The sequence below is a fragment of the Salvelinus alpinus genome, chromosome 9 (genome assembly GCF_045679555.1).
Source record: "Salvelinus alpinus chromosome 9, SLU_Salpinus.1, whole genome shotgun sequence".
Taxonomy (NCBI): domain Eukaryota; kingdom Metazoa; phylum Chordata; class Actinopteri; order Salmoniformes; family Salmonidae; genus Salvelinus; species Salvelinus alpinus.
The window spans coordinates 63666885-63684646 of NC_092094.1; the positions used below are offsets into that span (position 1 = coordinate 63666885).

Sequence of the window (17762 nt, forward strand, 5' to 3'; positions counted from 1 at the left end):
CTACACTGTAACGACAATTACTGTAAGGGGTGTTTCCTCATTTTGCATTAGGCTGGGGCAAAACAGACGCTAACACATAGATCAAGCTCTAATTGAGCTACTATGCTATGCAATGGCCCACAGAGCAGACTAAGAACTGTTCTACCAGCTCAAGGGACCCACTTGGCTGACAGCAATCATACAGTGAAAGAGACACACGCCGGCCCAGAGAGCGAGAGAGAGCAAGAGGCCCCTGACAAGGACCTTTGTCGACATAGTAACTCAGGCTTGTGAATGCCAGGTATCGGATTACAGCTAGCTTGTAGCAGCCAGGATACTGCTCTCACCTCCCCCACTTACTGCCTGAACAGGCCTGACCCAACTGGAAACAACACCACTGTGTGCCAACTGGCCATAACTAGGGCTATACTCAGCCATTTCCATAGATTTCCATAGGTATATTCAGTAGGGGGAAAAAGAAAAAAGAAAGTTGCAGATCAAAATTTATTGAAGGGATCTGAAACGACTCCCTATTCTTGACGACAGAGAATCGTGTCTGTTCTACACAATGCATTTCTATCTGAACGTTCTGTACCTTCTCACCCTCCTGAACCGAGCCCAGGGCAGAATGGCTGATAGCAGAACAATCATCAGAACTGTGTCATGTTCATTAGGGCCACACAATGGAAAACGTTTTAAAATGTCTTTCAACGGAAAATGAAAACACACGTTTGGACAAGTAAAGGTATTCCCTCCCTGTTTCAGTCTGTTTTCTTACCTTATGTGCCTAATAAACATGACATTAAACATGAAAAAATGAAGGGCTTACCTGTGGATGATAGACACTAAGTGATTTGACTTTGTGCAAAGGCAACAGGACCTTTAACAGGAAAATCTTGTGCTCCTCTTTTAGTGGTAAGGCAAACCCATTGATTATACTGTGAATAGAAAGAGAAACAAATAATTCAACTGAACTAAAAATAGTAACAGAAAATTAAAGGAATAAAGGATAAACAACAGCTGACCATGAATGGTTAGAGATCCTATCTGCAGTCGAGAAGACATCATGAGACTGGATAACAGTCAAAAATAACTATTCTAACTCCACTGCAAGACACGCTGGATTAGAGCTTGAAGTGTACCTTCCGAGTATCTCCAGTAATTCTGCAATTCCATTATGGTGCTCGGTCTCATAGATAAACCTGTCAAAAACAGAGAGACATTTTATTTTTATTTTTAGTTACACAGCCAAACATACATTTCTTAGTAGTTATAAAACTAAACAACCAAATTCACCATTGAATCTTCAGCAATCAATTTGATGTGTTAAAATATCTAAGATTAAACAAATCAGCTGAAATTAAACTCACCTATAAAATATATTATTGATGTGTTTTCTGATGTAGGCCCGTAGTCCCAGGAATTTCCCATAGATCCTGTGGAGAGTGGTTTTGAGGAAGTCCCTCTCCCGTGGGTCCTCACTGTCAAACAGGTCTAAAAGCTGTGGACACATGACATCACTCCCATCAGACTCCACAAAACCAAAGACAAGACTTTACACTAAAAGAAAGAAATGCCCTTTGGAAACATCAGCAATAAAACTGTGTGAGCATTCAACAATGTGCGAGTATCCATGTTTCTTTCAGCTCTTACCTGCATCACAAATTTTTGGTCGATGTACTTCTTTGCTATGTTCGGTTGAAAGTCGGGAGATTCTAAAAACCGAAGGAAAAATTCATAGACGAGCTGTAAAGAAAGAAAACCTTTTACAAATACCTAATTTGCTGAATGCATATCAAGAAAGATCATGTCCAAAATGCTAGTCATAATCTTTCTTTACAAAACTGTTTTGTAAAATCACAGTAATTCCCCAATGCAAATCCTATCATAATGATCCATAATAAACAGATGTGCTCGTTTGGTTTGAGCCAAGAGTTAGGGAAGGTCCAAATAACTTCAATTCTAAACTTATTAGATGTTTTCATTTTACTTCACTGTACTTCAGAGAAAGATTCGCAGCACTTAAATCTTACTCAAACAGCAGGGTTGTGTGTTCATTAGGACATGCAACAGAAAACTCTTTACGAACAAAAATGTGTGTTTAGGACAAAACCAGGTAGTTTCCGTTTGGTGCCGAATGAACACGACCCGGGCCATGTAAGCTGGGTTATTAGATGCCCTGGGTACCTGGAGATGTGGCCATGCAGCCTCAAGTGTAGGCTCGTCCTCCTCCGGGTCAAACTCTGCTCCTGTGGGATTGGACGACGGAGGCAACGTTCGGAACATGTTCACCGCAAACTGAGGGTGGGAAAAGCACAACAAAGTATATTCAGATTCAGTATATCACCCTGATGAAGGCCAGTATGGAGCCAAAACACTTCCCTTGCTGTTGTTTCATTTTACATTGAATGTAACAGGATCGCCTTGGGATTTTTTTTGTCCAAAGATTATAGGCCCTGTTTAAATACTTTAGAATGCATCATTGATCCTTCCTTCATACCTTACTCAAACACAGATATAAAATTGGTGAAAGTGATGGATGAGAGAAAGTTACCACTCGATCTAGTCACTTATAGATCTGTGTTTACCTCAAGGAGATAAGGAAGGAAGTGCACATGTCTGAAGTATTCAAACAGGGCAGTAGTATCTACTTGGCCAACTCAACCAGTTGTACATCTTTCATTGGAACCAAGTGTGTTATCATTTGTCTCCAACATCAACTGACTTGCCCTGTGGGGTGCTAGCTATAACTGCTATTCCCAGTAAAGACAGATCATGGGACAGTGCATCATGGGACAGTGCAGGTGGCCTGAGGATATAGAACACTGCTATTCCTGTTGGTTGCAGAGCTGCTAGCTAGGTAAACAAGTTCAAGCCCAGATGTAGCTTTTAAAAAAGAGAAAATATACATTTATTCATTCACAGAGGTTTTCAATTCAATGTCAAATGATTATAATAACTCATTAGCTTTACCGCTAACTGCAGAAGCTTTGATGTATAAAAGAGAAACACTTCAAAGTGAATCTGGGCGAGGACTGCTGACGGGTGGAAGACAAGCGAGAGTACAGTAGGGAGCCGGGGTAAAGCATTACGATTTGAATGTTTTAAAATCATGGACTGAACAAAATGCTTTGACACTTGAAAAGGCTCACTGCGTTTACACACTTATCCATGACAGCCTTATGCTGGGCCACAATGAGCTATCACATTAAAAACCACGACAGGCTAACTTGATGAGTCACGCTTGCAGAGAATTGCTTCATGCTTCAGATTTATAGTTTTTGTATGGCTTTGTGATGTCAATGGCTCCTCAATGAGGAAAATTGGAAATTCAATTTGGTTTGCTTTTTTGAATGGAAATTAACCCCATTCCTGTCTGTTACATCTGGTGTTGTCACTATCTATCGCTTTCTTAATTTGTGGAGCTCAAATGTAAAGCAAATTCCTGTAAAAGGCTAATAATCTGGTTAATAATTCTGACCTGACAGCTCAGAATATGCTAGCCTCAATGGAGATTCTCATGGTATTGCATTCTTTCTGTTTGGAAACATGTTTTAAAGCATGCTACCCTTACTCATTCATTCTGAACAGTGGGACCCGGGACATAAAAGTAGCACATTCTGAGGGATAGCTTAAATTGTCAGAAAGTAGCACAGTCTGGGCGATAGCACAGATGATCATAACACCAGCTCTACCCAGTCCAACTCAAAACAGCCATATTCACCCCAGCTAGGGTTGGCCTTAAGGGTGGCTCATCTACTCTCTTCCAGTCAGTCTGCTGACACTCACCATGTGCACCACCTCAGGGTAGATGGGCTCTGTGATGACGTTCCTGTTGTGGGTGATGTACTCGACCATCTCGCTCAGCGCCGCCCGCTTCACCTCCTTCCATTTCAGGTCACTTAGTGGGTCCGACAGGAAGTCAAAGAGCACGCAACACTGGCGCAGCTTCTGCACAAACAGCTTCTCCTGCTCCGCCGGAGCACAGTCTGAGGGAGAGAGAAAATAATGTTTTATAAAATGATTGTTTTGAAAAATAAATGTTCAATACTTTATGTAACTGGAATGTTATAGAAGGGTCCAGACACATTTGTGCTTTCACATGTTTTAGAGAAACTTACCCAAACAGCAAATCACTTCCTTGTTGTGTAGTATACGGGGGCCCTGAAAAAACATGAAGAAAATCTCCAAAAACACCCAAATATGTCCTTTTAGAAATGGCAAAGCTCTCAGCATAGTGATGCAGGTCTTTAGATTTTGTACACATGAAGTTGTCATTCTGAACTTTATCCACAATGTTATATTCCCATTTGCGCAACTCGAGCGGTTCCATTTTCCATGCTACAGCTAACTGCCAAAATAAAGAACACCAACATATAGTGTCTAAATAGGGTGTTGGGCCACCACGAGCCACCAGAACAGCTTCAATACACCTTGGCATAGTTTCTACAAGTGTCTGGAACGTCCTGTGTGGAAGCACCCCATGCTTTCAATATACTTTGTATCCCTAATTTGCTCAAGTGTTTCCATTATTTTGGCAGTTACCTGTAAAATGCTAGAGTCGCAACAAAATGTAATATAAGGTCGCAGTTCATAATGACACAATTTCAAGTGTACAACATCTAAACAAATGTGTCACTATACTGAGAGCTTTGCCGTTTCTAAAAGGATGTATTTGGGTGTTTTTTGAGCCTTTGTTCATGTTTTTTGGGGCCCCAATACTACATAACAAGGATGAGGAAGTGATTTGGTCTTTGGGGTACGTTTCTCTAAAACGTGAAATCACGAAAAAAGAGGGTCTGGACCCTTTGATAACATTTCATTTACATCAAAAACTGAGATTTTGTTGAGAAGAAAAATTACCTCTCCTAGAAGGTATTCTAATAATAATAATAATTTGGTGGGTGCTTATATTTATCCTATTTCACATGTATATTTGTCCTATTTCACACATGTATCTTATGCCAATTCCCCCTGAGACAGCCCTGGAGAGTGGGGGTTACAGCCAGGGTCAGCCATTATCAACTGCGACCCTGGAGCAATTAGGGTAAAGTGCCTTGCTCAAGAGCACGGCGGCAGATTTTTTTCACCTTGTCGGCTCAGGGATTCGATCAAGCATCCTTTCGGTTACTGGCCCAACACTCTAACCGCTAGGCTACCTGCCACCCATATACATTGTTTACTGCTTGCATAGCACAGGGAGGAAAATAACATACAGTAAAAAATATATATATATATATTTATATAAAAAATTTAAAAACTCACTCAGAAGTACATACTCGTTATTTATTTAAAATAAAAATAAGTTTCACCTTTATAATCAACTATCGCAAACATGTACTATTTTACATCAGAGGTGTTTGTTGTGCCCACCATCTGTTGAGACACAGCATGCTCTTGAATAAAAAAAATATTTAACTCGGCAAAGTCAGTTAAGAACAAATTGTTATTTAACTTCTCTAGGATAGGGGGCAGCATTTTCACGTTTGGATAAAAAGCGTGCCCAGAGTAAACTGCCTCCTACTCAGTCCCAGATGCTAATATATGCATATTATTATTAGTATTGGATAGAAAACACTCTGAAGTTTCTAAAACTGTTTGAATCATGTCTGTGACTATAACAGAACCTATTTGGCAGGCAAAGCCCCAAGGACAAACCATTCAGAATTTTTTGTTGTTGAGGTCACTCTCTTTTCAATGATGGCGGGCATAACAAAAACAACTCAGACCCTGTAAATAGAGTCTAAGCTACAACATACAGTACCAGTCAAAAGTTTGGACACACCTACTAATTCAAGAGTTTCTTTATTTAAAAAAAAATGTTCTACATTGTAGAGTAATAGTGAAGACATCAAAACTATGAAATAACACATATGAAATCAAGTATTAACCCAAAAAAGTATTAAACAGATCAAAATACATTTTAGATTCTTCAAAAGTAGCCACCCTTTGCCTCGATGACAGCTTTGCACACTCTTGACATTCTCTCAACCAGCTTTGCACCAAGAGTGTGCAAAGATGTCATCAAGGCAAAGGGAGGCTACATTGAAGAATCAAAAATATGTTTTAATTTGTTTAACACTTTTTTGGTTACTACATGATTCCATGCGTGTTATTTCATCATGTTGATGTCTTCACTATTATTCTACAATGTAGACAATTGTATAAATAAACTAAAACTCTGGAATGAGTAGGTATGTCCAAACTTGACTAGTACTGTATGTGAAAAGAGAGAAATCTATGTTTCCGTGTTTAGACCATAGACATGAAAAGTAAAAAAAAATACAAAATTATAATATAGTTTGACAAGCCTGTTTGTAAGCTCTGAAATGTTATCAAACTCAAACTTTTATCTTTTTCAGCGATGAAGACATGGATGACAAATAGTTTTTTATTGTTGTTTTTTATTTTATTTAACTTGGCAAGTCAGTTACGAACAAATTCTTATTTAAAATGACAGCCTACTCATGGTAAGGTGGAGTATGCAAAAAGGGTCAACTTTGAGCACCTCGATCTCCTGAATGTTTTGATCACTACCATGTGCACACGTTTGGAAGGTTTCGTTCAAATCTAAAAGGGGTGCAGACAGAAAGTGAATTCATATGGAACGACACAAAATTATCCCAAAGCCTGAGAGGTCTCATAATATTTTAATGCAATTTTTAATTGTTGCTCAAAATTCTAGTTCAAATTCTTGCTTGACAATCTTTTTCTTCTAGTGCTCTCACAAAAATGGAGGAGAGAGAGGAGAGGTGAGGAGGAGAGGAGTGAGTTCCCTGTCAATAAGGAGAACTGAGTGAGAATTCAAAGAGCCCAACATGCATCGTAGCTGGGGATTTTAACAAGGCTAATCTAAAAACAAAACTCCCTAAATTCTATCAGCATATCGATTGTGCTACCAGGGCTGGAAAAACACTAGACCATTGTTACACTAATTTCCGCGACGCTTATAAGGCCCTCCCCCGCCCCCCTTTCGGAAAAGCTGACCACGACTCCATTTTGTTGATTCCAGCCTACAAACAAAAACTCAAACAACAAGCTCCCGCGCTCAGGTCTGTTCAACGCTGGTCCGACCAATCTGAATCCACGCTTCAAGACTGCTTCGATCACGCAGATTGGAATATGTTCCGCATCGCGTCCAACAACAATATTGACGAATATGCTGATTCGGTGAGCGAGTTCATTAGGAAGTGCATTGACGATGTCGTACCCACAGCAACGATAAAAACATTCCCAAACCAGAAACCGTGGATTGACGGCAGCATTCGCGTGAAACTGAAAGCGCGAACCACTGCTTTTAACCAGGGCAAGGTGACCGGAAGCATGACCGAATACAAACAGTGTAGCTATTCTCTCCGCAAGGCAATCAAACAGGCCAAGTCTCAGTACAGAGACAAAATCGAGTCGAAATTCAACAGCTCAGACACAAGAGGTATGTGGCAGGGTCTACAGTCAATCACGGATTACAAAAAGAAAACCAGCCCCGTCGAGGACCAGGATGTCTTGCTCCCAGACAGGCTAAACAACTTTTTTGCCCGCTTTGAGGACAATACAGTGCCACTGACACGGCCCCCTACCAAAACCTGCGGGCTCTCCTTCACTGCAGCCGAGGTGAGTAAAACATTTAAACGTGTTAACCCTCGCAAGGCTGCAGGCCCAGACGGCATTCCCAGCCGCGTCCTCAGAGCATGCGCAGACCAGCTGGCTGGTGTGTTTACGGACATATTCAATCAATCCTTATCCCAGTCTGCTGTTCCCACATGCTTCAAGAGGGCCACCATTGTTCCTGTTCCCAAGAAAGCTAAGGTAACTGAGCTAAACGACTACCGCCCCGTAGCACTCACTTCCGTCATCATGAAGTGCTTTGAGAGACTAGTCAAGGACCATATCACCTCCACCCTACCGGACACCCTAGACCCACTCCAATTTGCTTACCGACCCAATAGGTCCACAGACGACGCAATCGCAACCACACTGCACACTGCCCTAACCCATCTGGACAAGAGGAATACCCATGTGAGAATGCTGTTCATCGATTACAGCTCAGCATTTAACACCATAGTACCCTCCAAACTCGTCATCAAGCTCGAGACCCTGGGTCTCGACCCCGCCCTGTGCAACTGGGTCCTGGACTTCCTGACGGGCCGCCCCCAGGTGGTGAGGGTAGGTAACAACATCTCCACCCCGCTGATCCTCAACACTGGGGCCCCACAAGGGTGCGTTCTGAGCCCTCTCCTGTACTCCCTGTTCACCCACGACTGCGTGGCCATGCACGCCTCCAACTCAATCATCAAGTTTGCGGATGACACTACAGTGGTAGGCTTGATCACCAACAACGACGAGACGGCCTACAGGGAGGAGGTGAGGGCCCTCGGAGTGTGGTGTCAGGAAAATAACCTCATACTCAACGTCAACAAAACAAAGGAGATGATTGTGGACTTCAGGAAACAGCAGAGGGAGCACCCCCCTATCCACATCGACGGGTCAGTAGTGGAGAAGGTGGAAAGTTTTAAGTTCCTCGGTGTACACATCACGGACAAACTGAACTGGTCCACCCACACAGACAGCGTTGTGAAGAAGGCGCAGCAGCGCCTCTTCAACCTCAGGAGGCTGAAGAAATTCGGCTTGTCACCAAAAGCACTCACAAACTTCTACAGATGCACAATCGAGAGCATCCTGTCGGGCTGTATCACCGCCTGGTACGGCAACTGCTCCGCCCACAACCGTAAGGCTCTCCAGAGGGTAGTGAGGTCTGCAGAACGCATCACCAGGGGCAAACTACCTGCCCTCCAGGACACCTACACCACCCGATGTCACAGGAAGGCCATAAAGATCATCAAGGACAACAACCACCCAAGCCACTGCCTGTTCACCCCGCTATCATCCAGAAGGCGAGGTCAGTACAGGTGCATCAAAGCAGGGACCGAGAGACTGAAAAACAGCTTCTATCTCAAGGCCATCAGACTGTTAAACAGCCACCACTAACATTTAGCGGCCGCTGCCAACATACTGACTCAACTCCAGCCACTTTAAAAATGGGAATTGATGGAAATTATGTAAAAATGTACCACTAGCCACTTTAAGCAATGCCACTTAATACAATGTTTACATACCCTACATTACCCATCTCATATGTATATATACTGTACTCTATATCATCTACTGCATCTTGCCATCTTTATGCAATACATGTACCACTAGCCACTTTAAACTATGCCACTTTATGTTTACATACCCTACAGTACTCATCTCATATGTATATACCGTACTCTATACCATCTACTGCATCTGCCATGCCGTTCTGTACCACCACTCATCCATATATCTTTATGTACATATTCTTTATCCCTTACACTTGTGTGTGTGTGTAAGGTAGTAGTGTGGAATTGTTAGGTTAGATTACTGTTGGTTATTACTGCATTGTCGGAACTAGAAGCACAAGCATTTCGCTACACTCGCATTAACATCTGCTAACCATGTGTATGTGACTAATAAAATTTGATTTGATTTGATTTGATTTGATTTGACAAGGGCCAACAATGTGTGGAGTCAGTCATCTGCATCATTGGTCGAATACACAACTGAAAAGTCATCACTTCCTGCATGTACAATACAGAGTTATAAGACCTTACGGCTTACACCCTGGGAACAACATACTCTGAGAATAGACACTCCTTCTACACCATGTCCCAAAGTCAACCATACTAACATACTGATGTTACATTCCCCAGCTAGAAACCAAAAATTGTCACTCAAACAGAAGGTGTCGCTAACAACCAAAACAAAACAGGTGGGGTTTTGAATGACACTCATATGTGTGTGTACACTGAAAGTTGACTAGCAACAACTGGGACTTAAGTCACCCACCATGAGCGGCCACAAAATTTGCCTAAATCATCAACCCTTGGAAAAGGGTACGAGTACGAGTCCGACTTAGTAACAGCATTGAGTTCCAGAAAATCTTAGTTTCTCTATTTTCAGGAATTACTCAATAGGCATATTGTTTGATTGGGGCAAAGTCCCCAATGTCAATGCCATGCTTGAGTACATTTGTCTGAATTGGCACATATGAGATTAAATCCTGATATTCTAAAAGCAGTACAACAATGTTGTCTAGAATCTCTGAGTTACTCAATCGTCCAATAGGCACAGGGTGTATTGGGCTTTCCTTCTGCACTTGAGGAAGACTATAGTCAACGTGGACAGCAGTCGCCACAGGCAGAACATCACTACCGGTTTTCACCAACCATAGCGGGTGAAGTATGGTTTCAACATGTTGACATGACACAGCTGGGTTTTTTCCTGTACGATAATGGCGATAAAGTAATCCAGATTGTAGCAGTATTTATTAGAGAGGGGTAAAGATAAAGATTTTGTTTGGGCGCCAGGCAGGTATTAACCATGCTGAAAGGAAAAGAGTAGAATAGAGCGAGTACCACTACCAGACCCACACACATCAGCAGAAGAGTGCCTAGAGTGTAGCCTGTTTACCAGATAACCAGTGGAGAGAAAAGAGAATACACACCCTATAAAACCCACATCACAACACAGGAGTAACCCCACCAAGAATACCTTATATAATAATAATAATAATAATAATAATAATAATAATAATAATAATAATAATAATAATAATGGCAGAGCAATTGAACGGCAACTTCATAGAAACAATTTACAAGGGAGAACCCAGTCATCAACAGAGGATTTGCAATAATCTGTATTATCTTCCAGTGGAGGAGTGCAGAGGGTATGAATGTGGGGGGTGTTCATAGACAAAACAAAGGCCTTAAAAATGTCCACAACCTTCTCGACCACATGTCATTAGTACACACCACCTCAATACAGTTCAACTAACAATACACAACTTGCAAGCACGCAACCTCCCTTTTAACTAAAATGTCAACCCAAATACTTCTGCCAGGGCAATAATAGTCCAGCACTAATGAACATCGGAAAGTGCATTTGAAAAATAGAAAGTCTGCTGCAATGTAAAGCACTGGAACGATAGAAGGAAGAGAAAGAGAGAGAGAGATAGCTGTTAGCTGTTGACTTCAGGCTTGCAGTAGTACTGTCTGACCGTCTGATGGTTTGTATGTCAAAGCTTCGCAACAATGTTGCTACTAATCTATGCGATCCATAACCGGTGCGGTCCCAAACGATAACAACCACGACCTAGAGCGGTCACACCGATGATTGAGTTGAATACTTTATAAACTACACATTGAAAATAAACAAAGCTTCTGCAGCATAGCACACACAATCAAACTGTCTCGCCAAACATGAGCTCCCCCCCCAGAGAGCTGAAAGAGCTATCTTTATTTCCTCCTTCCTTACTGCTGATGCGCTCTTAAAGTGGCAGCGCACGGTGAAGGCTCCGTGCAGAATTCTTCCACAAGATTAACAACTTTTTTCACTATGGGGTAAGGGCTTGAAAAGCGAGCTTGCAACAGTGACCCCAGAATGGGTAACAAAACCAGGACTTGGTCACCCACATCGAAAGTGCGGTTTTGGGCCTTTCGACCGTACCAAACTTTCATTTTTGTTTGCAGATTCTTACTGGCAAATTCACAGGCGCGGTGCAATCTGTATCGAAAAGCGCTAACGTACTCCAACAGATTTGTTTTTGTGTTTAATCAGGGTAAGCTGTTGCCCTGCAACAACCTCTCCCTCAGCAAGCTCAAATGACCTCTGATATGATGTCCAAACACAAGCTTATTCAGACTAAAACCCGAGAGATTCCTGAACAACCTCCCTTGTTGCAAACAGCACAAGAGGGACCCCTTCATCCCAGTCTTTCTCAAACTCAAAGCAGTAAGCTCTCAACATAGACTTCAAAGTCTGATGAAATCTCTCAAGAGCACTTTGAGACTCTGGGTGGAAGGTACTAAAGGGGCAATGGGTAACACCCAACTGCTGTAGCACTTGCTGGAATACCATTTAAATTAAATTAGAACCTTGGTCTGATTGCACTACCTGCGGAATCCAAAAGTTGAAAAGAATTTCACCAGGGGCCTTAATACTTGGAGCCGTGATTTTCCTCAGTGGAATGGCCTCAAGGAAACGAGTGGCAGTGCCCATGATGGTTAAGAGAAACTGGTTACCACTCTTTGCTTTGGGCAAAGGTCTAACACAATCCACCAGAACCCTGCTGAAAGGTTAGTCAAAAGCAACAATAGGCTGCAAAGTTGCAACCGGTACAGCTTGGTTCGATTTACCCACTGGCAAACACGACAGGATTTACAGTAAGCCACAACATCTTGTTTCAGACCAGGCCAGAAGAAGTTACACAAGATACGGTCATACGTCATGCTGACCCCAGATGGCCTGCAATACTACCACCGTGATTCAACCATAGTATCTCTTGTCGAAGTTGTAACTGGAAAGACAATTTGAGATACACTGGGCCAATCGTCTTGTACAGAAATGGCCCTAGAACGCCATTTCCCCATCAGAACACCAATTCTGTCAAAGTAATCCCCACGAACCATCAAACTCCTCCTCGGAACATATATCTTTAAAAAGAGGGGAGAGGGTACCATCTTTACTCTGTTTTGCAATCAGCTGCTTCCTAGACATCGACGTGTCAACTGTATGGACCCTATCTTCTTTCAGTGGTCCTTCAAACTCGCTCGTCTTTGTAGGAGAGGTCAACTCAGGAGGTTTAAAGAAATCAGGATCACACAAACGTCTCAGACAGATCGATCAAGGTGGGGTCGCTGACATCCTCCTCAACACTAGACTTGCTCCCAGCAACTTTCTTAGACAGCATGTTAACGACGCACGCTGGGAACACTCTAGGGTACTTTTCAGGTAACCCATCAGATTCCTTACAAACGACAAGATTTGGCACGACATCACCTCCAGCCAAATCTTTTTCCAAAATGAATGAGACCCCCCTTCACTGCTAGGCTATGCCTCACTCCAACGACAACGAACCAGAAACAAGATCAGACTCAAGTTCCACATTATACAAAGGAACTCACATGCAACACATCTCCACTCTTTGTACTAACACAATGTAACCAGTTGATGAAGTGTCAGACGATGGCAAAACACTCTCCAAAATGAAGGATTGGGCTTCCCCAGTGTCTTGCAGGACCTTCACTGGCTGCCTAACAGAATTACCCCTCGGTAGAGACACGAACCCGTCTGAAACATCAGATCCAAAATCCTGTTTAGGAGATACACCAGTCCCAAACAACCAGAGACTTGATGGGCTGGAGTGCTCCCACAAGAAACAGCTTTTTCTCCCTCAAATTGTTCTGTTTCATCTTAGGACACAGAGACAATGTTCCCTTTCTCACAGCAGTAATTATAAACTGGCGGATGCGGAAAAAAAGTTATTTTCTGCCGATCTTTATCTTTGGGCACTGTAGAAAAAGACTGAAACCTTGTAGTAGGATGTGTCTTCTCAGAATTGCTTTTCGCATTGGCATAACTACTGGGTGCTTTGTTTGTGAAGGTAGGTTTATGTGTCAACACAAACTCATCTGCACAGACTGCAGTTTTCTCAAGAGTGAGATCCTTGTGCTCATCAATGTAGGTAGCAACCCTCTAATGAAGGCAATTCTTGAACTGCTTGAGAAATATGTGTCTTGACCTCTTGAGAACCACACCACCGATCAAAAATACATGCTTGTTCCCTTGCAAACTCAACATGGTTTTGTATTTCTGTTTTCCATAATTTACAGGACAGTTGTCTGTATGCATCTGGGACCAAAACCAGAAGGATAACAGCTTTAAACTTCTTTGGGCTGCAAGCCCGAAGCCGGGCACAATATGACAACAGCCACTTCAAGTGCAGGGCGCGAAATTCAAAATATATTTTTTAGAAATATTTAACTTTCACACATTAACAAGTCCAATACAGCAAATGAAAGATAAACATCTTGTGAATCCAGCCAACATGACCGATTTTTAAAATGTTTTACAGCGAAAACACCACGTATATTTATGTTAGCTCACCACCAAATACAAAAAAGGACAGACATTTTTCACAGCACAGGTAGCATGCACAAAACCAACCTAACTAACCAAGAACCAACCAATCTAACCAAGAAACAACTTCATCAGATGACAGTCTTATAACATGTTATACAATAAATCTATGTTTTGTTAAAAAAAATTGCATATTTGAGGTATAAATCAGTTTTACATTGCAGCTACCATCACAGCTACCGTCACAAATAGCACCGAAGCAGCCAGAGTAATTACAGACACCAACGTGAAATACCTAAATACTCATCATAAAACATTTCTGAAAAATACATGGTGTACAGCAAATGAAAGACAAGGATCTTGTGAATCCAGCCAATATTTCCGATTTCTTAAGTGTTTTACAGCGAAAACACAATATAGCATTATATTAGCTTACCACAATAGCCAGAAACACAAGCCATTTACCAGCAGCAAAAGTTAGCGATCGTAACAAACCAGCAAAAGATATATAATTTTTGACTAACCTTGATAAGCTTCATCAGATGACAGTCCTATAACATCAGGTTATACATACACTTATGTTTTGTTCGAAAATGTGCATATTTAGAGCTGAAATCAGTGGTTATACATTGTGCTAACGTAGCATCTTTTTCCCAGAATGTCCGGATATTTTTATGACACTCAACTATTCTGACCAAATAACTATTCATAAACGTTACTAAAAAATACATGTTGTATAGGAAATGATAGATACACTAGTTCTTAATGCAATCGCCGTGTTAGAATTCTAAAAATAACTTCATTACGACATCCAGCTTAGTTATAGCGAGAGAGTGCCCAAAATCTGGGCGCAAACTACTAGTACAACATGTTCGACAGATATATGAAATAGCATCATAAAATGGGTCCTACTTTTGATGATCTTCCATCAGAATGTTGTACAAGGGGTCCTTTGTCGGGGAACAATCGTTGTTTGGTTTTAGAATGTTCTCTTCTCCAGTCAATTAGCATGGAAAGCTAGCAAAGTGGCGCGAAGCTCTCCTTCGTGAACAAACGCAGACAAAGCAACACGCCTAACGTCCCGAAAAAATTTCAATAATCTAATAAAACTATATTGAAAAAACATACTTTACGATGATATTGTCACATTTATCAAATAAAATCAAAGCCGGAGATATTAGTCGTCTATAACGACAGCTTTACAGAAGGCAATACCAGGTCCCTTCTCGCGCTTTCCAGAAAACAGGAAATTGGGGTCACGTCATGCCAAGAGCTTTTATTCAACATCAGATCATGTTATATACTCCATTTCTTCTCTCACTGCCTGTTGACATCTAGTGGAAGGCGTATGAAGTGCATGTATACTAATAAATATCAAGCACATTTATAGGCAGGCCCTAGAACAGAGCATCGATTTCAGATTTTCCACTTCCTGTCAGGAAATTTGCTGCAAAATTAGTTCTGTTTTACTCACAGATATAATTCAAACGGTTTTAGAAACTAGAGAGTGTTTTCTATCCAATAGTAATAATAATATGCATATTGTACGAGCAAGAATTGAGTACGAGGCCGTTTGAAATGGGCACCTTTTATCCAGGCTACTCAATACTGCCCCTGCAGCCCAAACAGGTTAACAATGTCATAATCAAAACTCTGGTCAAGCGATAAAGCGGCGTACACTTTCCGAGCTTTTCTCACTTACCAAATATCTCGCGGCCATTTTAGGCATGTGGCAATCTGCTCAAACAGAGTAAAATATACGTCCACCTTTTCTTTGAAAGGCGATAAAAGTTGGCTGTTCCGACCAAGATCAAACTCTGTTGAGGGTCCAGGATGGCTTGACTAGATTCAGAGTTCTTCCAAATCTCTTAATCGAATGGCATTCTTCCATTCCTGTTCCCTTCCCTCGTGCTAAATCTCTAATTTCTGTTGTTCCATTTCGCCTTTAGTTCTACCTCTCGCAGTTGCACTTCTATGGGGTGTAGTCTACCACCCGTAGGACCCTTTTCATCATCCTCGCTCTACGGAAGGATTTCATCCTACACAAACAGTATAGACGAACTCTGAATACTCCTTTTGAATTGGCATGTGCAACTTTGATGTCATAATGCTTTGCAATGATAAGCAGATTCTCCTTCGTAGATTTATCTAGTATCTCCCATGTAGGGTTTTCCACAAATGCTTTCAACTTAAAGTCCATGTTTTTTATTATTAGCCTGCGTGTTCATGCAACTTTCAAAATGATGAGCATTTACCATACTACTGGGAAACAAGAACCCGGACGAGCCCCATTTTGTTACATTCCCCAGCAAGAAACCCCAAATTGTCACTCAAAACAGAAGAGAGAACTAGCAAAGAGTCACAAACAACCAAAATGAAACAGGTGGGGTTCTAAGAGGGGGTTCGGAAAGTCAATCATGGGTGTGTCCACTGAAAATTGACTAGCAACAACTGGGACTTAAGTCACCCACCATGAGAGCCCACTAAGTTTGCCCAACAAGAGGCAAACAAAATAAAACCCACACCGAACTTAATGACCGGAAGCAAAACAAAATGGTGGAACAAAACAAAAACTGGGAAGATCAGATAAAGGATTGTTTTTTAGAAATCAAAATCGAGAGCGCCAACTAAAAGGTGTTAACCCTCCACATTTCTTAAGCCAACTGGAGCACTAGGCCAGCACAGGTGAAACACCTTCCCACTAACGAGATGACAAACCAGCACAGGTGTAACACATACTGACTAATGAGGTGACATCAATCGGTGCGCCCCATCTGCAAACGTCCAACCTCAAAATATTAATGGAAAAACCAAAGCCTATAACACTGCCAATGTAAACGACAAATACAGGAGGCAAATAAGCACATTTGCCATCACTAATCCCCATTTGCCATACCAACATGGCAACAGGAAGCGCACTGGGCGGCAGGCAGTCAGCATGATAGAGATATCATTACTAGAACATGCTAAACCTGGTGTCACAGACAGCATTGGGAACATTCCACAGTGCCAGTCTATTACTTAACTTCTCTAGGGTAGGGGACAGCATTCGGAATTTTGGATGAAAAGCATGCCCAAATTAAACTGCCTGCTTCTCGGGCCCAGAACATATGATATGCATATAACTGGTAGATTTGGATAGTAAACACTCTAAAGTTTCCAAAACTGTTAAAATAGTGTCTGTGAGTATAACAGAACTGATTTGGCAGGCGAAAATCTGAGAAAACCCATTCGGGAAGTAGTTTTTTTGTGTGGTTTTGTAGTTTTCTATTCAATGCCATTACAGTATCCATTGACATAGGACTCAAATTGCAGTTCCTATGCCTTCCACTAGATGTCAACAGTCTTTAGAAATTGTTTCAGGCTTGTATTCTGAAAAAATTGGAAGTAAAAGCAGTCTGAATGAGTGGACCCTAAAGTGTCACAGAGCTTTTTCATGCGCGAGACCGAGAGTGTGCCTTTCTTGTTTACCTTTTACATTGACGATGTTATTGTCCGGTTGAAATATTATCGTTTATTTAGGCTAAAAACAACCTGAGGATTGAATATAAACATCGTTGGACATGTTTCTATGAACTTTACGGATAGAATATGGATTTTTTGTCTGCATGTTTTGACTGCGTTTGAGCCTGTGGATTACTGAAGAAAATGCGCAAACAAAACGGAGATTTTTGGATATAAAGAGACTTTATCGAACAAAAGGAACATTTATTGAGTAAATGAATATCTGCTGAGTGCAACCATATAAAGATCATCAAAGGTAAGGGATTAATTTTATCTCTATTTCTGACTTGTGTAACTGTTCTACTTGGCTGGTTACTGTTTGTAATGATTTGTCTGCTGGG

At 41.6% G+C, this 17762-nt stretch overlaps 1 protein-coding gene across 10 annotated transcripts in view; it reads right to left on the minus strand.

Annotated features, from left to right (window-relative positions):
• LOC139530456 (serine/threonine-protein phosphatase 2A 56 kDa regulatory subunit gamma isoform-like) overlaps positions 1–17762 on the minus strand; it is a 44289-nt gene that overhangs the window by 18469 nt on the left and 8058 nt on the right. For 9 of the 10 annotated variants that reach the window (XR_011666036.1, XR_011666038.1, XR_011666037.1 and 6 more), the window contains exons 2-8: positions 4101–4143; positions 3769–3968; positions 2167–2277; positions 1633–1725; positions 1350–1480; positions 1122–1181; positions 809–917 (exon numbers count right to left, since the gene is read on the minus strand). Coding sequence is in view for 7 of the 10 variants with exons in the window: in XM_071326902.1 (XP_071183003.1) it covers positions 809–917; positions 1122–1181; positions 1350–1480; positions 1633–1725; positions 2167–2277; positions 3769–3968; positions 4101–4143 (747 nt within the window). In the remaining 3 variants the exon portion in view is untranslated. The remainder of the gene's footprint in view (positions 1–808; positions 918–1121; positions 1182–1349; positions 1481–1632; positions 1726–2166; positions 2278–3768; positions 3969–4100; positions 4144–17762) is intronic. The other variant, XM_071326900.1, reaches the window with a different exon arrangement.